This window comes from Zootoca vivipara, chromosome 3, assembly GCF_965207765.1.
Source record: "Zootoca vivipara chromosome 3, rZooViv2.hap1.1, whole genome shotgun sequence".
In the NCBI taxonomy this organism is placed as follows: Eukaryota; Metazoa; Chordata; class Lepidosauria; order Squamata; family Lacertidae; genus Zootoca; species Zootoca vivipara.
In genome coordinates this window covers 64,275,448-64,298,615 of record NC_142586.1, presented here as the reverse complement: position 1 = coordinate 64,298,615, position 23,168 = coordinate 64,275,448, and the positions used below count along the sequence as shown (strand labels likewise).

General features: G+C 40.1%; 1 protein-coding gene across 18 annotated transcripts in view; it reads left to right on the top strand.

Annotated features, from left to right (window-relative positions):
- The window catches only part of SYNE1 (spectrin repeat containing nuclear envelope protein 1), a 296,175-nt gene that overhangs the window by 76,095 nt on the left and 196,912 nt on the right, over positions 1-23,168 (top strand). For all 18 annotated transcript variants that reach the window (XM_088667313.1, XM_088667312.1, XM_088667311.1 and 15 more), the window contains 18 exons: positions 211-323; positions 946-1,114; positions 4,561-4,657; positions 6,263-6,465; positions 7,859-8,023; positions 8,667-8,819; positions 9,312-9,455; positions 9,906-10,079; positions 11,700-11,858; positions 13,135-13,299; positions 14,789-14,923; positions 16,524-16,682; positions 17,536-17,744; positions 18,421-18,529; positions 19,154-19,318; positions 20,880-21,047; positions 21,210-21,386; positions 22,642-22,782. In XM_088667313.1, coding sequence (XP_088523439.1) covers positions 211-323; positions 946-1,114; positions 4,561-4,657; positions 6,263-6,465; positions 7,859-8,023; positions 8,667-8,819; positions 9,312-9,455; positions 9,906-10,079; positions 11,700-11,858; positions 13,135-13,299; positions 14,789-14,923; positions 16,524-16,682; positions 17,536-17,744; positions 18,421-18,529; positions 19,154-19,318; positions 20,880-21,047; positions 21,210-21,386; positions 22,642-22,782 — 2,805 coding nt within the window. The remainder of the gene's footprint in view (positions 1-210; positions 324-945; positions 1,115-4,560; positions 4,658-6,262; positions 6,466-7,858; positions 8,024-8,666; positions 8,820-9,311; positions 9,456-9,905; positions 10,080-11,699; positions 11,859-13,134; positions 13,300-14,788; positions 14,924-16,523; positions 16,683-17,535; positions 17,745-18,420; positions 18,530-19,153; positions 19,319-20,879; positions 21,048-21,209; positions 21,387-22,641; positions 22,783-23,168) is intronic.

Genomic DNA, 23,168 nt, shown 5'->3' with positions numbered 1-23,168 from the left:
GCTTTGACTCAGTATCTCACAAGGCACTTTCCTTCTGTAGAAGCTTTTGCTGCTGTAAATGCTTTACCTCGCATATAAATGTGGCAGCGTGATCAAATGCTCTCATACACTGAGTCATCTGTGCAGCTTTAAAAAATTGTACTTATTAAAATTGCCTACTGTGAACCTTTTTCTGCCTTCTCTTTCCCTTAAAAAAAAAATCCAATTTAGGATGTGCTTAGAAATGTAGATGGTTACAAAAAGACATTCCAGGAGATCCACAGAGCTCGATCAGTCAATGGAGTCCCTGTTCCACCAGAGCAGCTAGATGATATGGCAGAGAGGTAAGTCAGATTTCATTCTTAAATGCTGCAGTGATAAAAGGATCTGTTTGATTTAAATTATTTTCAGTTAAAGTTGGTGCATCTTAGGTTTTCAGTGGGCTTTTACTGTCTATGGAAACAACAAGTTGTTGTTGTTGTAAACATCTTGCAAAGCCTTTTCTGGCTATTACTGATAAAAGCTTGAAATTAAATAAGCTGTGGATTTTGATCTCTCTCTCTCTCTCTCTCTCTCTCTCTATATATATATATATATAGTGGTTGTTTGTTGTCAGTGAACATTAGGAAATATGTTATGTATCAACACCTTGAGAATATTTATGGGAGAAGTAGAGAAAAGATCACTTGACAATGAAAAACATGTAGACTACAGTCTTAAATATATTTACTAAAAAGCAAGCTCTGTTGAATTAAATGAATTAAATTACTTTGATGTAAGCATGTTTAGTACAGAGCAGTAAGTCACATTTTCTTCACTTAATAAACACAGTCATTAGTTTGCTACTAATTAGCAATATACAAAATGACAATGTAAAATTAAATGTGCCTTTAGGCTTTGCATTTGCAGCCTGAAAACATAATTTTCTCCAAATTGAATGTTAACTATAGTGTGATTCATGTCTAGGTTTGAATTTGTTGCCTCTACATCTGAGCTCCATCTGCTGAAAATGGAATTCTTGGAACTGAAATACCGTCTGCTATCACTCTTGGTCCTTGCAGAATCAAAATTAAAATCATGGATTATCAAATATGGAAGAAGAGAATCTGTTGAACTACTTCTTCAAAACTATATTGTAAGCTTATCTTGATTTATTTTTGAATGTAACTTTGAAACATAAAGGAAATAGACAAACCAATAATGCAAAAATAAATAGATCTTACAGAATGGTATCAAAATGGTGCCCCTCCATTGGCGGAGCACATCCTTCAGCGGAATGAGCAAAGAAGCAAACTTTGGCAATTCCTCTTCTCCCATGCATTCCCCATGCCCCTTGAAAGCTGCTCTGGGGGCCTATCCAATCCTCCAGAACAGATTTTTGGGGAGCGTTCAGGGCAAATAAAATTGCCTTACTACTCCCTTTCCTGCTGATGGATAACACCAGCTGGATACCACCCACAGCTGCATGGTCTGTATGATGGCAATCTTTCTTCCTCTTTGTAAAAAAAAAAAGGTTCCTTCTTCTTCTAGGCTAACATATTTCCCACAGAAAGGAATTACAGAATGACTGGAGGTAAAGCCTCCCACATTGTGATGAGTCAAGGCACACACTGTGCCAGATTGCCCATGTTCTTAATATATGCTCTTTTTACTAGGCAACTGTCAATCCTCTGGAAATAAACTGTTCCCTCCTAAGCAGTCACAAAGCATTCATATTCCGCTTTCTTAGCATTTTACCTAAGAACCTGCCATTTTCTGTTACACAGCAACTGACTCAGTTACAGAATTTGCATTTTGCCTGCAGAATGTGCCGGGTTCAAACCCTGTCATTGCCAGGTGAACTTGGTAAAGGCTACTGGCTGAAATCCTGGAAAGCCAGTCAGTAGGTAATACTGAGCTAGATGGAACCAGTGTTCTGGCCAGGATGAGGCAGGTTTGTATTTTTGATGCACAGAATATATCAATATAATATATTGATATAGTATATCAGTATAAAGCTGTTCCACACATAGTGTTGGATCTGGACTAAGTTACTTAGGTCCCATTGAATTCATCGGAACGATCTATTTATGACTTGAGTTCCACTGGTTTCAATGGGAACAAAGTATAGCTAATAGAGCAGTCCCAAGTCCCAGCTGAAAACCATGGTGTAGACTAGGGTGGTGTATTTATTGATCACTGCATCCCAAGTCTTCCTAAAGATTGCAAGACCAACATGTCTCTATGGCTGAGATAGCAGTGGTGCAAATTTTGTTGTTCGGTTGCTTTCACAGAATCTGATCATCATAGCTTCCATTTTTAAAAGAGGTGGGAAAGCCTTCTATGCCTCAAACTTAAATATATGTGTTAAAAGCAGCTTCTGCTGCAATCTAAATTCAAAGCAAAATGGAGAGTGCCCTCAGTCATAGCAGTGGGAATTCAACTATTCTCATGGCCTCAGTGAACTTTTCTGATTTTAATTAAGACCATAGTCCTACTTAGCCAATAATCATTTGGACAGTAGACATGTATTTTGAAGTGAGATATAGTAAATGGAAAACCAAATAAGTGAGATAATAGCTCTCTTTTTAAGCCAATTTATTAAGCTTGCATAAAATGTTTACATAAAATGAATAAGTACAGTACTTGAATTACTGGTATACTTTATACCAGTAAAGTGCATTTTGTTATTTTATATATTCCAGAATCTGATGAGGTTGCTAATGTCAGTAATCCATTTGCCAAACTGAAAATGTGCTTTAAAAAATGGATAGTGATGGAATCTATACATGCTATACTGACTGCAAATATGTCTGTTGTGCCAGAACTCTCCAATTATTACCTACATTACTGAATAGAGGAGTGTCCTGCACCATCCCACATACAAGAGAAAACTCTGGGTAGATTAGGGAATATCCTCGAGATATGTACGATTTTTAAGAAAAAACCTCTGGGGATGGAAACTTAAGTGGGGTGGGTACCCTAAAATAGTCCAATAATAACATAATGGCACAGTATGTTAAAGGACTGAAAGGAGGTGGGGAAAACTGACAGTTGGGTGAGAGGTTGGAATAGAATGGAGTAATTGGAACAGGAGTGTGGAGAAATGTATATATATATGTGGTAGAAAGAACCATCTCATTGTCAGAAAAGGTCACTTCTTCTTTTACAAGAAGCTATTTTTAAATGACCCCACGAATGGGAGAGAGAATCATCCATGGAAATTAATGGAAAAATAAAATAATTTAATACAGCTCAGTTTGGGTCCAATATACCAATACCCCCCCCACAACCCTTTCAGAATGCTGACCTTCTGTTTGAGCCCGAGACTGTTGAATGGGGCTGTCAGCCGGGTTGGGGTGCAAGGTGCTAGACTGGAGCTGCTACAAACACTGCAACATCTTGCTGAAGGGTCCCACTTGTTTTAATTATCTACTGATTGTTGAGGTGGGAGGAAAACGGCCTAGGTGGAATCTACACACATATAAAAAACGCTGTGAAAATGCTTTATTTTAAAATGTTTTGAAAAAGACGTTGAATTTTGCATCTAGTGTTACATTTGTATATTAAACTTTACAACACATTTAAATGTTTTATTTGCAGCTGTGTAGTCTGTTCTTCAGTGCAACCAGGGCCGGCTCTAGGGGAAGGCTGGGTGGCGCAGGGCGCCAGGGCGCCAGGCTGTCAGGGGGGCGCCGCGTGGCGCACCTGCCCACCAGCCGCGGCAAGAAACGGGGCGGGGCGGGGGCGCCGGAGCGATCTCCACACCACGGCGCCAGGACGCCCGACATGCTTAAGACGGCCCTGAGTGCAACATATCATTTACAGTTGCTAACACGTGAAGTTAATAGGTTGACACTAGAAGAGTTTACTAGTACAGCCAAGTTGCATTTTGTAGTTGCAAACATGCCACTCATCTCGCCAATGTTCTCTTTTCTCCATTCATTTCTGTGCAAGCCAAATCTTATTTAACTTTGAAGTAAGATCCATCGAATTCAACAGGATATTTGAATGGATATGGGGCAGTATTCAACAAACATTTTTGTGCCAATGCAACAATTAGCACAAGTGGTAGCTTCCCTCTCCTACTCTCGTCCCATTCCCGAATCTGCTCACATTACTATAGACAGTACTGGATTTGTTTATATAAAATATGCAGGGATTTATGTTGTGCAAAATGAATCATGCAAAGATAGGAAGGGAAGTCATTGGTATTTTAAGGTGGTTTAAGTGAATAGTCTAAAATGTAAAATGGAAATTTAACAAATTAAATTAGATGGAGCAGGTCTCTGGTGCATGATAAAACAGTCACTCATTTAATCTGAATGACATCCCAATCCCTAATTGTGACACCTTTCAATAACTAATAATTTGTGCTCAATGATTATTGAAATCCTCATTTGATATTTTACAAAGTAATGCACTTTTTGATGATGGTGTAAAGTTTATTAATGTTCAGAAGCATTTCCACATTTCATTTTATAAGCTAATAGAGAAAGATGAAATCAGACATAATTCTTAACATACATGAAAATGTAGGTAATGTTTATTTCCCCATACGTTGTATCAATATCATTTGCATTCTCTCTCTTTTTCTTTCAGTCTGTCATAGAAAATAACAAATTTTTTGAGCAGTATGAAGTTACATACCAAATCTTGAAAAAGGCAGCTGAGATGTATGCCAGAGCTAATGGCTCATGTAAGTAACAATATATTTGTTTGGCATCAGATTAAAGTGCTTCTGGATTCCATTTTTGCTGTATGATCAAGCTGAACTGTTGCTAAGCAATTTGGAACATGACAAAATTAGAGTTCAGTGTACAAATTAACAACTAGAAGATCAACTAGATGAAGAAAATTCAAAGCAACATTCTTGGCAATAACACAGTAGGCATTCTCTAGTTTTGCACTGAAGCATATGGAAGCACGCAATCCCTAAGCAAAACATAGGAGTCCCTTGACAGCATTATAGGTAACAGCTAGTAATTTAATGGGTGTATCATTGTTGATTTCAGGCAGCTGTATCATCCACATGTTCTACCCTTAGTACAGAGAAATTGATGTGGCTTTCTGCTTCCTTGTTTGATAAACAGATTTCTGTGAATCCATAGGCCAGCATTGTATAAGAAATGAACAAATGCACTGTTATATTCCTTACTTATTTTATTGTTTGTACAAAGTGCTTGAATTCTTAGCCTTAAGGTTGCATTGATATAGCAAAGACCGTTTCCTTTTTCTTGGTTGTATTTTTAAGAACTAGACTTTAGGATAAATAAGAATCATATAGCCCAGTCCCTCACCTGCAGTAAGGCTAGGAGTAAGAATACTACTGGCGTTGTATAGGTATTGTAGCAATTACTGAGCACTAGGGAATGTTTTATACAGTAAATGCAAAAAAAGAGAATTTCCTATGGAGTTGGGTGGTGAAGTAGATTATTCTCTCCTGCCTCCTCCCCACTCCCTGCCATTTTCCATTAAAAAAAAAATCCCTCCCTTTAACATCATGGGGGTGTGGTGAATAGAATTGCCAGACTCAATAGAGGACAGGACTTCTGTGCCTTTAATTGCCCTGCTCTCTTTTGAGTCTGGAAACCTTAAAGAGAAACCAGCAAACCCTTTGCCTGGAAATTAAGCAACCCTAGTGGTGAATCAACCATGCCAGCTCATATTTTTAAGCCATTAGGGGTGGCAGAATTAATTAAATTTACATATGATCTAAAGCAATAGCTCTGAAGTAAAAAAAAGTACACTCTGTTTTGAGATTGTGAATGCATGTGTGTTTTTGTAGCCAGGGGTTTTTTTCAGCTGGAACTCACGGGAACCATAGCTGCCAAGTTATCCCTTATTTTAAGGGATTTTCCCTTATGCTGAATAGGCTTCCTCGCGAGAAAAGGGAAAACTTGGCAGCTATGACAGGAACTCAGTTCCGACACCTCTCAGGTGGGGTTCCATTGCCATTATAAGAGAACAAGGGAGGCATTCATGGTGAGTTCCGGCACCTCTTTTTCTAGAAAAATAGCACTGGTTGTAGCAGACATAATATTTGAAGCAACATTCTATTCCCCCATGCATTAGGGAGAAGGAGGGATACTTCTTTAAAGATGCTGCTCACCATATGCCATTTTCATCTGTACCAGGTTAAATATTGAAAACAAAAGCAAAACACTACTGCCCAGTTAACCAGGGCACAGTTTGGGGCCAATCAAAAGTTTTAGAATTGGTTAATGGATTAAAAGTTGCAGCTCTGGGAATACTCATTTCAGTTGGGTTAAGATTTATGTTAAAGTCCAGTACTGTATTTCAGCTGAAGAGATAGAAAGTGTTATGAGATTCATGAATGAGACAACAACACAGTGGAGGCACTTGTCAGTAGAGGTGAGAAGTGTGAGAAGCATGTTAGAAGAAGTCATTGCTAACTGGGACCGATATAGCAGCACAGTGGCCAGTCTGCAAGCCTGGCTAGAAGATGCCGAAAAAATGCTGAATCACTCTGAACATGCCAAAAAGGTAAGGAACATTCTTTGATTAATGGTATAGTGTCTGTGTGTGCTCTTTGCCACTGTTTAACAGGGACCCTGATCCAGAGAACGTTAAGCACAGAAGCACTGGACACATGTGGATCAGCGTGCATTTGCTAACAAAACAAGTAATTAGCTTCAATAGATTCGGTCAACTATTGGAAAAGGGGCAAGCTAGATGTTACAGGGCAGCATAGGAGACAACAAATAAAATATTTGAGGGGGCCAGTGCCCCCCAAAGTTGATGAGTACTGCCATTCAGATGTGCCATGTCATGTGATTGCTTACCTGCCCCTCCCCGCAACATTTTATTCAAGTTGGCATCCTTGCAGGGCAGGAGGATTCAGAGGTAGAGATGGGTCTGGCATTGTCTCCCAAAGAGAGGAGATGGAAAGAGGTGGCACATATACCTAGATGCAGCACCAACAGTAGTGAAGCTGCTGTATGCTTAGATCCTCCGATAAGAGTGAGCAGAAGATTAGCTTTGAAAGAAGTCAAGGCTCAGAATATGGAAAGAAATAGGTAGTGGAAATAATTTATTATCATAGTTTGCTGAAGGCTGCATTATTGCACGTGGTCAACTTGTTGCATTTCTCTGCAAAAAGATGATAGAGATAGATAGATAGATAGATAGATAGATAGATAGATAGATAGATAGATAGATAGATTAGATTACTGTAGATAGATGATAGATAGATGAGAGGTAGATAGATGATAGATAGATGAGAGGTAGATAGATAGATAGATAGATAGATAGATAGATAGATAGATAGATTAAAATATCATGCTAGATAGATTAAAATATCTTTATAGATCAGCCTGGTCCAGGATCTCCTTACACACATGGAAACTCTGATATGTACAGTTTCTGCATAGGTGCCCCCATGCTTCCCTTTAGAAGGCAGTAAATATTTAGTGGCTTTTTTTGCCAGTTTAGTCCTACACAATCTCCAAGGTTCTTTGAGTGCTTTGGCCACACGGCTGCCAAACTGTCCTCAACCTTTCTCCCCACTATGAAGTTGAAGAGGTTGGGGTCACCTCACAGCTGCTCTTGTTCACCTTTGTATAGCTTCAAAGTTTGGAAGAAGGTTAGCTATTTATCTATTCTTATCAAGGCAAGTGTATTTGTTGAAGCTTGAACTGTAAATAAAGCAAGGTTGAACCTCAGTGTCTCAAAACTTCATTTGGGTAGTTTTAATGATGACTCCCTGCCCCCATAAATAGGTACCAAAAGTTATTTTGTTTTTTACAACATACAGAAAACAGACATTGCCAGACGAGTTGTAAAGGGAAATAAGGAGGAAACCAAATGATGCTTTAATAAGTGGTGTAAGGTTTTTGTTTACATTTTCAGAATTCATTGCTAGTTGTGTTCTTCTTAGGACTTCTTCCGGCATTTACCACAGTGGATTCAGCAGCACACTGCTATGAATGATGCTGGCAATTTTCTGATCGAAACGTGTGATGAGACCATTTCCAGAGATTTAAAACAACAGCTGCTATTGCTGAATGGACGATGGAGAGAGTTATTTATGCAAGTCAAGCAAGTATGTCCTTGGTGGTTTTTGTTCCATAGTTGTTACCCATTGACACAAAAAGGAGCCGAAAGGGCAAAATCACTTCCCAAAGGCAGGAAACAGTTAAGCGGGGAGATGTGGAAAGGTGAAAGGGGGCACAGAGAGAGAGAGAGAAGGAGGAAATGGTCACCATGTTAATTTGTTTGCAACTTCAAAAACACAACCCATTACTCAGGAAAAGAAGCCCGTGAATACCGAGTGTAGGTGCTTAAGAGATACAGAGTGCGTGGCAGCGAAGAGAGAAGTGGCACAGCTCCCAAACACTTGTGGGATGGCTTGCTTTCCCCGCTTGGCCTCTGCCTTTAAGGGCGATGCCTGAGCCTGAGTGAGTCCATATCCATACGCTCTCCACTACACAGCGTCAAGTTCAGCCGCGTTTCGTTGCGTTTGTTGACTGAACACCCCCCCCCCTCAGTGATGACACCTGAGGTGGTCTGCAGCCACTGCACCCTCCTTCCTACGCCACCGTAAAGATGTGCATGTTACTTAATACTATTTTCAATGCGAAAATATCACTTTGCAGAGTTCTAAAAATAATACTGAATGAAATGCAAGCATTTGCTCCTGAACCAGTCAGTGTTCTATTGACCATCTGTTTTATCTGCTTTCATAGTATGCTCGGGCTGATGAATTAGACAGAATGAGAAAAGAATATTTGGATGGTGTAGCTGCCTTGTCTGCTTTCACTGATCAAGCAAAGAGGAAATTCCGTGTTCCATTAGAAGTGTCCTTTCTAAATATGAAAATGTTTGTTCAAGAAATAGAGGCAAGTTTCTTTTTCTTCCAGCAGAGAACATTATTTAAACATTCAGGGTTGAGACAATGGAGAGAGCAAGGTGACGTTTTGCACCACCTCCCACAATGGTCCAGAGTGTTGGGGGACTGGGGTTTAGTTCACCCAACTATTATTTCCTTGTGTTCTGTCCTGTCCTGCCTGTTGTACCAAGGGCATTCCCCAGGGTTTATGGAAGAGGGCATCCTCTAGGGCAGAGCCTTATTTAGCTGGGGCATCAGTTTATATATTCTGGTTTTCTGGTACTTTCTTTCCTTGCAAATATTGCACTTTTCATTGTATTTCTCCCTTGCTTACATGAGAACCAGGACGAGCTGGTGTAGTGTAGTCATTATAATGGTGGTACAGAGGTAGTGTTAAGTTTTACTCAGAGTAGATCTTGCACCTACAACTAGCTGGACAGTCACTGTATAAAAAGAAAGTGCATACCTACATACATAGTCACTGCTGAACTATTTGTTGCAGGATATTAAACAGAAAGTGCCTGTGATGGAATCTCAGTACAAGATGGTTACAAGGACAGCACAACTGGTTACCAAGGAACTTCCACCAGAAGAAGTCAATGAAATGCTTGCAACTATGTCAGGAATCAAAGGACAGCTCGGCAAGGTATTCAAGCAATTGTTGAAGATGGTCTAAGGCTTAGATATAAGGCTAGGACTGACATGCATGCCTACTTGGAAGTAAGTCTCAGAGAATTCAGTGGGACTTTCTCCCAGATGAGTGCCTCTAGGATTACAGTATTACTTACCCTATCAAAAAGGAAATCAGGCAAGGATGGCAGGTAAAATGAGGCTAAAAGGGTAGGACAGAGAAACGTGTGGGAGAGAGAAGCTGATGTGGAATATAAGACAGTAAAATGACATCTCACCCACACAAATGTTCTAATGATAATTTAATGACTACATATTAAAGTCAACATAAAGTGAATAATAATATAGGAACCTGTTACTATTTTAAACCTTTTATGTTGGTGGTAAGGGAATAAAGATGCATTATCAGGCCCATTTTGCTTTAAAATGCACAATATGCAATAATATGAATATATATATTTCTCAGGTAGATGGCACTTGTCCGGTTGTGCTCTATGAATCTCAGCAGCTGCTTCCTCACCTGGAAGAACTGGAGAAGCAAATTACAAATTTTTATGAATCTCTTGAGAAAGTCAATGAAATTATTTCTGTCCTAGACCCCGAAGTCCAGCCTGCCGATGTTTTTAAACAGCAACATCAGGTATTTCTTCCATGAATGCTCAAAGGGGAGATTCACTTGAACAGTATACTAAAAAGATTGATGTTTTGCTCCATGAGGCAGTTTCAGCTCTGTAAGAATGCACTCGATAATCCACTCTAGGCAACACAAAAGTCACTTTAGATTGCATGGAACTGAAGCTCACCTTATATAGTTGGCACCGACCCAGTTTTTCCATTGACTTCAACATATGATTGAAGAAGGGGGGCTAGCTCAGTGGTATAGCATGTGCAATCCCTGGCATCTCAGATAGCAGAGCCAGGAAAGATCTCTTAACCGGAGACCTTGGGGAACAGACATTCATTTTTGCATTCATCACACTAATATTGTGAGTTTTTCTCACTACTCCAAAATATCTGTGCACTTACATGGCAGTGGAAAGCAGCCATGCATCTACACGTTATCATAAATAGTGTGTTGAGTGCAGAGTGTTGGAAGTAGAAGTCACCTTTGCAAGCTTAGACAGCAACCCTGTGCACCAATGAAAAATATATTATTCTTCTCACTGCATACAATGTTATGAATCTATCCTTATTAAAGCAATATGCAGCTCTTTGACCTATGCAGCTATCACACACTTCTGTTAGAACCCAGGAATCTCATCTGCTATCATTAGAAGTCTTTGTCTATCATTAGTAAATCTTTGTAAGGAATCAAAGGAATATGACATTAAAATTGTCTGGTAAGCAAGTTACCTCTACCACAGGCTCTGCTTCAGGAGATAATCCTACTTTGGAGGAATCATAATTAAACCATACCTGCCAGATTATTCCAAACTGCTGATCTTTGCAAAAAAAATTACAATAATGGTACTTTCTAAAACACTTAAGGCACCACCTTACTTCTGGTGATGTTTTAAACGATAATTATTAAAATTTAATGGATCCTACTTGCTGAGTGCCTTTTATTTTTTGTTTTGATGTGCTTCTTTATCTTCTGGGGAATGCAGAGATAGAGACTGAGGAACATACATATGATGATCCTAAGTATATTCACTCAAAGGTAGCCTTCCACTTGATTTTACTGGGGCTCAATTATATACAAGATGCTTTTAAAACTGCCGCCTTAGTCACCTGCTGAGACATGCATAACTAATGTTACTTTTGAATTTTCCATATGACACAGAAATTGCTTTCTGAATGCTAATAAGCCCACAATATGGGTTTGTCATAAATGTAACATATTTACATAGGAAAATATCCTTGGAGCATTTAATGAGTATCAATGGATCTTCTGTTACAATATTTTAACAACTAAAATTTACATTAAAAGGCCAATAGATGGTCAATCCTGTTTCATTGCAAATGCTCAAGAGCTATTTGAAAACATTGGTACTTCATTACACATAAAACTCACACAGGACTACGACCTTTAAAAAATGTTTGCAAAATAATAAATAACATCTAATTTTTGTGAAATGATACTACTGCAACTTCTGTATTTTAAGGATAAATTCACTCATTATTATTGTGTTAAAAAAAAGGGTGGATATACCACATGGAGATATTGGTTTGGGACTGCTGTTATTTTGACTTCCGGTGTTTAGTTTTCCTTAGGGTAAAAACACTTTTAATTTTGCTTTCATTTTTCATTTTCTTTTAGGATCTAGTAGCTTATCAAGAAAATTGCAAGAAAGCCATATCACTAATTGAAAGAAATAGTCAGACCATTGTGAAGTTTGTGACTTCAAGTAAGGTGTTACACCACTTCAATCTTTCGGTGCTTCAAAAGAAAGTAGTAGAAATACAAGCTGCTTTTCAGGTAATTTGTTGTGAGAGGAGGTTGGTCCATTCTGCAGCACTCCCAGCATGAAAGATCTGAGCCTTCATCTCAAATGTCTGAGAAGAAAGCCAAAGCCACCCAGATAACGCCAAATAAGGCAGCTTCAGGTGTGAAAGCAGAGGCTGGGCATCTATCTGTTAGGAGATGCAGCATCACAGATTCTGCATTTAGTTGAGAGGTTGAACTAGGCAGCCTCCGAGTTACCTTTTAGTTCTATGATTACACAAAAAAGATTTTTCCTGGAATTGTCTGAGTCTGATAAATTTTGGAAAAAACCTTGCCAAATTATGCTGTAGAAATGAAAATGCAGGTTAGATGACAAGAGTAGAGAAGGAAGCAGCTGGAGAACCTAGCAACAAGTGACATGCATATTTTTTTTCCAAAGGCAAGCTGCTTCAGGAGATGAAAATTTGGAATGGTGGTCCAGTGGAGGAGAGGTGCCTAACCTTTTGCTTTCTCCCCGGCCACCAAAACCCTTTCCTCCTTGAACTGTACTTACTGGGGCAGGTGGCAGTGGCTCCTTCATGATGAGAGAAAGGGAGACATGCTGTGCAGGTCCAGTGGCCTTTGGGGAAGCATTTTATTCCACAAGGGCCACTAGGTCCTAAGCAGTAAACCACTGACTTGAGAGGACAGGGATAAATATTCATCCTTCTCTTTCAGTGTTTCTGGTTCTGCCTTTCACCACTGTGCTGGTCCCAGTAACTGCAGTTTGAAATTGAGGCAGTTTCAGGTATTGCAGGTGATTGTGATAGAGAGAAAGAGAAGGTCTGGGGACTTAGGAGGCACTGCCAGTTTAAACTAGGTTTTCAGAACTATTACTTTTTAGATACAGTATTGGCGTGTTAGCAAATTGTGGGTCGTATCTGATTTTGCCCTGTTTAGTTTCCCATTGATGATTTAAGCACTATAGCTCTGAAAATACCCAGTTTTCAGGCCATGTGCATATTAAAGCAGACTAAATCGAACCCACCCTCATAGAAGTCATATTCTTCCAAAGCTTCTTATTAAAGAAATGCTAAAAAGGAAACAGGGAAATGTTCATCATTTTGTTTTGTTGCATTTGGAGTAGAGTAACATGATCATGAAAACTAGGGTGATATCCAACTAAGTTTTACTTAAAGTAGACCTATTTAAATTAATGGAGATAACTTCATTTCAGTTCATTTTTTTCCAGTGGGTCTAGTCTGAGTAAAACTTAGTTGCATACCACCCCTAGAGTAATTGTTATCTTTTTCTGTTTTCATTTACAAAGAATATGGTCAAGAAGACAAGTGACTGGAAGAAAAATGTGGAGGCAAACAGTCGTTTGATGAAGCAGTTTGAGGAATCCAGAACAGAATTAGAAAATGTTCTACAGATAGCACATCGTTGCCTAAAGGAAAAAGGCAGACCTGAAGAACTTCTCAGAAAACATACTGTGAGTATAAACTCTGATTTTCGACATGATCCTATTCAGCTGATAGCAAAGTATATTTAGGAATTACAATAAAGCAAGCCTTTACATCTTTGTATGTGACAGGATATAATTTCTGAAAATGCTGATTTTAGTGAAATTGAAAATTAAGCTGCTCCAGACCCATAAGTTAGGATATGATTGATGCAATACCTTTTCCTGCTGCAGGCAAATTTCTGCCTGTGGGGAGAGGACAAAATTAACCTCACACCATTGTGTACCAAATTGCACAAATCAGTGTACCACCTGTTACTCAAAACAGAAAGTTGGTGTGTACTTGCATACATAGGGACCCAGGTGGCGCTGTGGATTAAACCACAGAGTCTAGGGCTTGCTGATCAGAAGGTCAGCGGTTCAAATCCCTGCAACGGGGTGAGCTCCTGTTGCTCGGTCCCAGCTCCTGCCCACCTAGCAGTTCGAAAGCACATCAAAGTGCAAGTAGATAAATAGGGACCGCTCCGGCGGGAAGGTAAACGGCGTTTCTGTGCGCTGCTCTGGTTCGCCAGAAGCAGCTTTGTCATGCTGGCCACATGACCCGGAAGCTGTGTGCGGACAAACACTGGCTCCCTCAGCCTATAGAGCAAGATGAGCGCCGCAACCCCAGAGAAGGACACGACTGGACCTGATGGTCAGGGGCCCCTTTACCTTTACCTTTACTTGCATATAGCTGCCCACCCACATCTTTCCCCCATAGCTTGAAAGAGAATTCCCATGAGTAGCTATAAAATAAAATAAAAATCCTTCCAGTAGCACCTTAGAGACCAACTAAGTTTGTTATTGGTATGAGCTTTCGTGTTCATGCACACTTCTTCAGATATCTTTTTAATTTTGTTTTGACTACGGGAGACCAACACGGCTACCTACCTGTAACATGAGCAGCTATGTGAGAAATAAAAACTGGCCTCCCATTCTGAGTAATGCTTGGGGTTTGTGTAGCTGGACTGGGGTGAGTGGCACAAGGGACATTTTATATGGAACTTAGTAATATAAATTATGTAGCTCCGTTTCCTGCCAATAAAGATTTAGAGGAAAGTGGTGATGTGGAATCTTGTTTCTTGATGAGGCTACTACTTCATTATTGTAATAATTTATCATTATTATCATTATCATTATCATTATTACCATCACAACACCAAAATAGTCACACATGTCCTAAGTTCCTAGCATAGCTGTCGAGTTTTCCCTTTTCTCGCGAGGAAGCCTGTTCAGCATAAGGGAATTTCCCTTTAAAAAAGGGAGAACTTGACAGCTATGGCTCCTAGTGATATGAAGTATTTGTATTGGCCATGCTTTTCTGCAGGTTTGTACAACATAGGCTCAGATGCCATTCATAAAAGCAGCCTCAACAAGAATACCACCTTCCTCCTTTAGTCTGAGATTTTGTTACCAGTTGTGTGTTTTCCCTAGCAAAGTAGTAACGTTATCACTATGTACTATTATTTTTCAACATCAGGATTTTTTCAGTCGCTTGGACCAGAGGGTGCTAAATGCTTTCCTGAAAGCTTGTGATGAGCTTACTGATATCCTTCCTGAGCAAGAACAACGTGCTCTTCAGGAAGCTGTTAGGAAGTTACATAAGCAATGGAAGGTTAGTATTTCCAGATTTAAGTAAGCATGGTTCCACTTGGTCTCCGTGGGTGCTCTCTTTGTACCAATTTTCTTCTCAGCTTTTCTTCAACAGGCAAAATTAGAAACCCCTATGTGTTTATATTGACTTACATTGTGCGGCTCAAACAATATTTTAAAAAATATTAAAATAAGTGGTTGCTCATAGAGTTTACATTAAAAAATGATTTCTTTTATATAACAAAGTGGTCCACTTGAGTTGCAGTATGCCGCAGGGTTATTTTATTTGCTACTAGGGACTATTCCCCTGCTCATTCTACTCATCACCCGCTCCATGGTAACCTATTAGAACTTCCCTTTCTATCTTATGCCACTGCTTCTACAGATCCCAAGGCGGAAAGTGGGATACCCCCCAAATCAGGTGCCTCTGAGCATTAACAGGGCGCTCTTGCCTGGGGAAAGGAAAAGGTTGGCTGCCCAGGCCTCTGATACACCTACAGAAAATTGCAGACATAGATCTACTGCTATCGGTGTTTCCTCTAGTGGTCATGTTGGCAATGGTCTTGGATGATTCCATAGATCTAAAATACCCTCATTCCCCTCCCCAGTTGAGGTCCCTTAACCACACTAGCATGAAGCTTAGTTCCTTTCCTTTCCATTCCATTCACTTTTCCCCTCAAAAAACCACCGGTGAGTAAAAGAATTGTCACCTTCCTTGGCTCGATGAGATGACACTAATCTGCCACTTAATCTTGCCCTCCTACCCCAAGTTATTATTGCTCTGAAATGTAAGGATGTGCATGAATAACATAAACCATACTGCCGCCCCTTCATTGGTGATCTAGCATTGCACATATCTATTTTTCGTCTTAGGCCATAACTAAATTCAAGGGCCTCTGCTTTCCATGTCAAAGTCCCCTGCTTCGATCCATTCAATGTTGCCAGTCTTAAAAACAAACAAACCCAGAGAGCCACTGCCAGTCATTTGTAGACAATACTGAGCTAGATGGACTGGGGCTGTGACTCATTTTAAAACAGGTTCCTATGTGCAAATTGTAATAATACCTTTATTGTCAATGTACAACCTGTGTACAATGAAGTTAAACAAGCCTCCCCCCCCCAAACACTCAATCTCATTGCACTCTGTGTGCTTGTCGCACAGCACACCAACCCCGAAAGTCAGTTGCACTATATTATTTTCCATTCAGCAGCCTAACAGCCCCAGAGAGAAACTGTTTTTTAGCCTGTTGGTACGACTGTTATACTTCTATATCTCCTGCCCGATGGTAGAAGATTAAAGAGGTGCTGGCCGGGGTGTGAATCGTCCCTGAGAATTTTTCTCGCTCTCCTAAGGCAACAATCCCTTGCAATGTCATCTTGCGGGCTCAGGGGACAGCTCATGATATCATGGGCTGTGTTCACCACCCTCTGTAAATATTTTCTATCCATGGTTGTCAAGCCAACGTACACTGTGATACAATATGAGAGGACACTTTCTATTGTGGACCAGTAGGAGGTGGTCAACAATTGTTGTTTAACATAGTTGGCTAAAAGAAGAATTGCTTTGGAAATGAGTATCATGTTAACTTCCTCTTTCCCCTCCCACCGTTTATGGAGTGCAGGATGCCCAGTCAGAAGCCCCATACCATTTACTTCGCTTGAAGATAGAAGTGGAAAAGAGCAAATTCCTAGCAACCGTGCAAGAATGTCATGCTGAACTAGCTCGACAGCAAGAGCTGGTGTCCAAGGAGAGCAGTGAGAAGATAATTAGAGAGCACAAGGTAAGCCTGAAATATGTAGAAATTCCCACATATGTGCTTGTACAATTACCTGAGAATTATGAAGGACGCAATGTGCTTCCGAAGATTAGCGACATGATCCTTACATTCCTGTTCAAGATATGCTTGTGTTGAAATAAACCCTATATGATTTCAACTTCCACAGTCAAATGGATAGGATTCTCCAACTAGGATTATGATCCAAGGGTATTTGTATAGTTTAGTGATTATAAAAAAAATTAATTGAAATTACTAGTGCCTAGTCAACAGTGATCATATGGGGGGGGGCTGCCCATTAAGTACTTTGATATATAGAATCTCAATAGTAATTGTAATAATCATGAGGAGAGAAAAACTAATGTATAAAAAACAACACCTTGTGGCAGTTTGAGGGCTGGATTCCTTGCAATGGTGGCACAAGCTGGAGAGAAGGTGTATGTCTTCTCACAAGTGCACTGTCATATCTTTTTTAAAATTGAAATGTACCTGCAAGATTTTAAATACTTATGTGAGAACGTATGAGGTTATGTGTGAGCTTATTTATGTGAAAAAGCAGTCATTCAGAATCAACAGCATGTAAGTTTGCCTTGTGAACTGGGCTCAAAATATTACCACAGAAATACAGTGCAACCCTGTGCATTTCCCAGTATCAAGCTAGTTCCATAGTTAGTGTGCTTAGGATTTCAGCCTTAACTTCTCAGACTTTAAATTATTATTGACTGTGACTTGACCTTTAGGTTTTATAACTCCATGTGTCAGTTTTATCTTCCATAGACGTGCAAATACCCGCAATGGAAGGTATATTACATCAAATATATCAATGGAGTTAGCAATCATTTTCATTTTCTGCCTTCAGTTGTTCTTTGGTGAGAAAGGCTCCTTACAGCTATGTGAGAAAAGATTGCATCTGATTAATGAATTATGCTTGAAACTGCCTGAATCGGATCCACTTAGAACAACATCACAAAGTAGCCAGAAAGGCCTCAGTGAACTTAAATCCCTGGTTGCCAGCACCTACATGAAACTAATGAATCACCCAGATAAATGGAAAGACTACAAGGACAGGTACTATTTGTCTGACAGTGGTAAAGACGTAATAAAACCTTGGTGGAGATAATTAGAAAAGCACTCTCGCTCATCGTTTTGTTATGCCTAAATAAATACCAGTATACAAATATTGAGAGGGCAACCTTTTTTTCTTTCTAGGGCTTCACTCCTGTAGGAGAAATATATGGGCAGCTGTGTGCCCACAGTAGGCAGGGCTGGAGCCAAAACTTCATAAACTTCCCTTCTATTTCTCTCTTTTGCCTGCCCTCTTCCTTCTCTCCCTTTCCCTCTCCCTCCCTTCCTTAGAAGTCCTAAACTGAACTTTTGCATAGGGCTTTTAGAGTCCTAGGGCCCTAGATGATACCCTAATATACAACAATACTCCTCTGGAGTAGAGGAAATTTTTTCAAATCTTACATATATACAGTAACACAGAATATAAAAGCATACCTAAGAGAAGTAAAGGCTCTGCATTAGAGAAGAAGGATCAGGATGTTTCCAAAGTATATTCACCAACTTTAAATGTTCAATCATTGAAAACATTTAACAGAGGCAATTTCCCTTGTCATCAGTCAAAAGCCTTTTGAGGTATAGTAAGCTTAAAACTCTATTCTTTTAGTTCCATTAAGATTTATATAAATGACTACTGCTGTTTCCTTATTGACTGTTGGTCGTTTATGTGGTTATGTTTCAGATTTTCTGAATTGGAAAGCTGGATTTCATCAAGGGAAGCCCAGCTCAAGAAGATTAAGCATGGTGCCAGTGATACCACTAAATATAATCACTTTAAAACATCAATAGAGGTATATTTAGAATTATTGAAAATAAGATACCGTAGATGTTTTTGCTTTTAATACTAGCAAGATGAGTTCAGGTGGTAGAAACTGAAAGTGCAAATAAGCTCTTTTATGCTTTTGGCTTTTTAGAGCACTGAATTATGGTATAAACCACTGAGCCCCTTGGGCTTGCTGATTGGAAGGTCAGCGGTTTGAATCCCCGCGGCGGGGTGAGATCCCGTTGCTCTGTCACAGCTCCTGGCAACCTAGCAGTTCAAAAGCATGGTACCATTGCGGCGGGAAGGTGAATGGCATTTCCGTGCTCTCTGGTTTCCATCATGGTGTTCCGTTGCGCCAGAAGTGGTTTAGTCATGCTGGCCACATGACCCAGAAAGCTGTCTGTGGACAAATGCTGTCTCCCTCAGCCTGAAAGCGAGATGAGTGCTGCAAACCCATAGTCGCCTTTGACTGGACTTAACCATCCAGGGGTCCCTTACCTTTACCTTTATAGCAAATGTAAACAAGGTTATAAAAACAGTAGAATGTAAGATAATTGCCACTTCCTAGGTAAACAGAATCAAGTGGTAGGGCAACCCACAACTGTTGACTAAACTGTTTGTGTTTCTAATTTCTGTATTAATTATATTTCAGGAAATTCAGCAAGAAACTTGCAAGCAAGGAGAAGTTATTAGCTGGTTGAAATCTAGGCTTGCTGCCCTGTCTGAAGTTTCTTCAGAGGATGAAGCCAAAAAGCAAGAGGATGAGCTTTCTAGACTTTCAAGTGACTTTAAGAGCCTCTTAGCCTTGTTGATAGAGGTATAGTATCACTTCATTGTACTTATATGCCCTCTCTACGCTTGCCCATCATGATTGATTTGAGTGAGTCTGGGGTGAGAGGTTGGTTGGATTTAGGGTATGAAGAATATTTCATTGCTTCAAGGGGGGGATGCTCTGAAAGAGGTGGTAGTGTGGCTGCTTTCAAAATAAAGTATCCTGGTCCTGAAGGCTTCTGAGAACTATTCCTTGCACATTCCACTCCTGTACAGCTTCAGACACTATTGGAGGAAATGGATTATTTGGACTCATAACACTGTGGGTTCAGGAATGAATCAGCCTTGGTTGCCCTTGTTTATGACCTTTATCAGGAGAGAGATTGGGGCGCATGACCCTGTTTATCTTGCTTGACATCTCTGCAGCTGTTGATAACGTGGTATTGTACGGGACCAGCTCTGCGTTAGAGTAGTTCGGCTCCTTTATACAGGGTCAGTTTCCAAGTGTTGTATTGGCTGACTATATCTTGACCACAGAGGTCTGTCCTTTCCCAATGCTAGTTTAACATCTTCTGTGAATATGTGATATCATTGCTCAAAGAGCAGCATTGGCTGCCAAGTTGATACTGAGCCAAGTGTATGTTGTTGTTGTTGTTGTTGTTGTTGTTGTTGTTGTTGGGGTGTTTTTGTCAGCTGACTTATAAAGTCCAAAACAGCTTGAGACCTGGCTATCTGAAAGAATGCCCTTACTCATATGGACTGAACTGGTGCATGAGATCCCAAGATGCAGCCTCTGAGGTTGCATATGAACGATCATACACTTGAAGCATATACCCACACCCAAATCATGGGAACTGTAACTTTGCGAGGGCTAAACTTTAGTTCCCAGGGTTCTTTGAGATGGGTGCTTTAAATGTATTTTGTGTATGCAGCTTGAGAAGGCTTAGCCCCCACTGGGCTTTTTGGGGGGGGGGGCTTCAGACACATACTTATTTTTTCTTCTCCCTAAATATATTTTGTATACTTCCACAGACCTTGAGGTTTCCCCCCTGAGCCTGCTAATCCCTTCCTCATGTGCATTAATGATTACATAAGGATCCCACTTGGAGAATGGGTTTGCTACTTTGTATATAAAATATGTACTAGTATGGATTAGTAACTTGTATGGGGGGGGGAGTCATTGAATGATGCCACTTCTGCAATTCATTTAAAAAATATCTGAAGCTGAACTAGAAACAGGAAAAGTGAGACAGAGCAAATTCAGAAAGCATTAACCAAATGGAATGGAGGGAATCTACTCATACCTACTTCGCAGCGAGCTGTGGCCACAAAAGTAAAAACTTAGAAATAATAAATGTAATAGTTGGCAAAATTCAGGGTTTTTCTGAATCATTAAAAGCAGGTGTGGATAACCTTTGGCCCTGCAGTTGGTGCTGAACTACAACTCCCATCAGCCCCAGCATAAATGTTCACTGGCCAGTAATAGTGAAAGTTGTAGTTCAGCAACATCTGGAGGGCCAAAGGTTCCTCACCCCTGATTGAAAGTACTGTATTGATTCTTGACACTGTACTGCTTCACAGAGTTTTAATATTTCTCCTAACAATAGATTGAGAAAATGTTGAGTGCTGTAGGTGATTGCGTCCAGCACACAGAAGAGGTGAAATTCAATCTGGAAGAACTGATCACAAATTCAAAAGAAGCTCAGGCAGAAGCTGATAAAATCTTAGAGGTTGAAAGCTTATTACAGGCTCAGCAACTCCTTCGGCATCACCAGGTAGGACAATAGCCCATTTCATTTGTTTCGGTAGTAAGCACTTTTATAGTCACCTCTTTCGCTGCCAGTTGTATATACATTGCTACGGTATGTGGCTATTTCTGTAGTGAGGGAATCAGTATGTCTACATCTGCTTCAGCCCTTACCGATGTTTTCTCCCAGCAAAAGACAAAGAGGCTGCATGAAAAGAGGCAAGATGTGCAACAGCAAATGACCCGAGGTAAGCAGCTACAGATTGAAGGTGGTCTGTCACCCACTGTGCAAGAAGACCTATGGAAGTTGGAGAGTATGTTAGAAAACATGCAGCAATCTATGGATAAACGTGAAGATCAATTGCAGGTCAGTGTGTTGTTCATATAACTCCACAGAGAAATAAAAACAGTACCCTTGTTTATGATTTAATTGCTCTATATTTAGTTCTTTGGTTTTGAGTTTGAACAATGTAATACAGGGGTCAGCAACCTTTTTCAGCCGTTGGCTGGTCCACCATCCCTCAAACCATGTGGTGGACGGGACTATATTTTGGGGAAAAAACCTGAATGAATTCCTATGCCCCACAAATAACCCAGAGATGCATTTTAAATAAAAGCACACATTCTACTCATGTAAAAACACCAGGCAGGCCCCACAATTAACCCAGAGATGCATTTTAAATAAAAGGACACATTCTACTCATGTAAAAACATACTGATTCCCGGACCGTCCATGGGCCAGATTGAGAAGGCGATTGGGCCACATCTGGCCCCCGGGCCTTAGGTTGCCTACCCCTGATGTAATACATTTTCTTGTTAAACTTGGCCATTTTTTCTGCTTGTGAAACACCAGCATCTCCACCTTGCACTTGTCTGTAGACACAGACATTCCAGCTCCAGGGAGCTGTTGGCACGGAGCATAGCTCCCAAGTGTCAGAGCAAGGCAGTTATGCAGACCTTGAGCTTCTCTGACAAAGCACTAGGAAAGTTCCTTGTTGGCATGAGCTGAAGATTAAGCATATTCATTTTATATACTCTATATACCTTCTTCCGGGCCATGGGACTTAAGTTAAAACTGTGCCAAGGTGGAGCTCTTAACAGTTTCATGGGTTGTGGGTGGTGAGTTACATGAGTGTGAGTGTGTATAAAGAGTGTGAGTGTGTATAAAGTGTTACATGAGTGTGAGTGTGTATAAAGAGATTTTGCCTAAGCATCAATTCATGCAGATCATGATTCTTGCTGAGACAAACTCAGTGATTACACATCTCCCTTGTTCTCAAGGCTTGGGAACTTCCTTGTGCCAGTGGCTCAGATGCTGCAGGGGTTCCTAGAGCCCTTACAGGGCTTTTGCATAGCTGTGTCTGAGCTGTGATTAGTGTTTACAGAGTATGAGCAAAATAAATAGATAAAGTGCTGAAGGGCCATTTAAAATAGACTGATTTTGCATGTTCAGAATCTTGTTTTGCATTCTGAATTGGAGAAGAACCTATTGGGAGAAATGGTGTTTGACTCATTATCATCTGAGCTAGACAAAATTAATATTTCAAACCAGGTCATTATCAACATTGACAATATTGCTAGTAAATTGCAGGCAAACCTTTTCTTCTTTTTCTTTCTTGTAGCTCACAGTAAGCACATGGGAACAGTTTGAAAGAGACAAAGAAACGGTTGTAAAGTACCTTAGTCATGCAAGCTCTGCCCTTGAACGGATCTTAAGCTTTAGCAGCTTAGAGAGTTTGTCATCAGAACTAGAAAAGACAAAGGTATGTATGTTGCTTACTTGGAATTTTACAATCATGATTGGTTCTTTTGCTATCATACTGAGGATATAGATCTTATTTTATTTCCTTGTTTTTGCCTTGGACAACATACTTGAGAATGTGCTATATAGTATATTTTTCAAGAAGAAACACACACATCACAATATTGGTCAACCTGGGCACAGCATCTGTTATGAAAAATCCCTATAGGTTCAGCAGAGTCCTGGTTTTACTCTCTTTCTCCACTGGTGCACAGAATGCAACAAAACAGGGAGACTATGCCAATTTCTATATTCCCTTCTCCCTGATTATCAGTTCAAGTTAGTGATCTATCAGTCGGGTGGGATTTTAGGTAGTGGAAAACAGGCCCTGTGAACTTTTGGCAATCT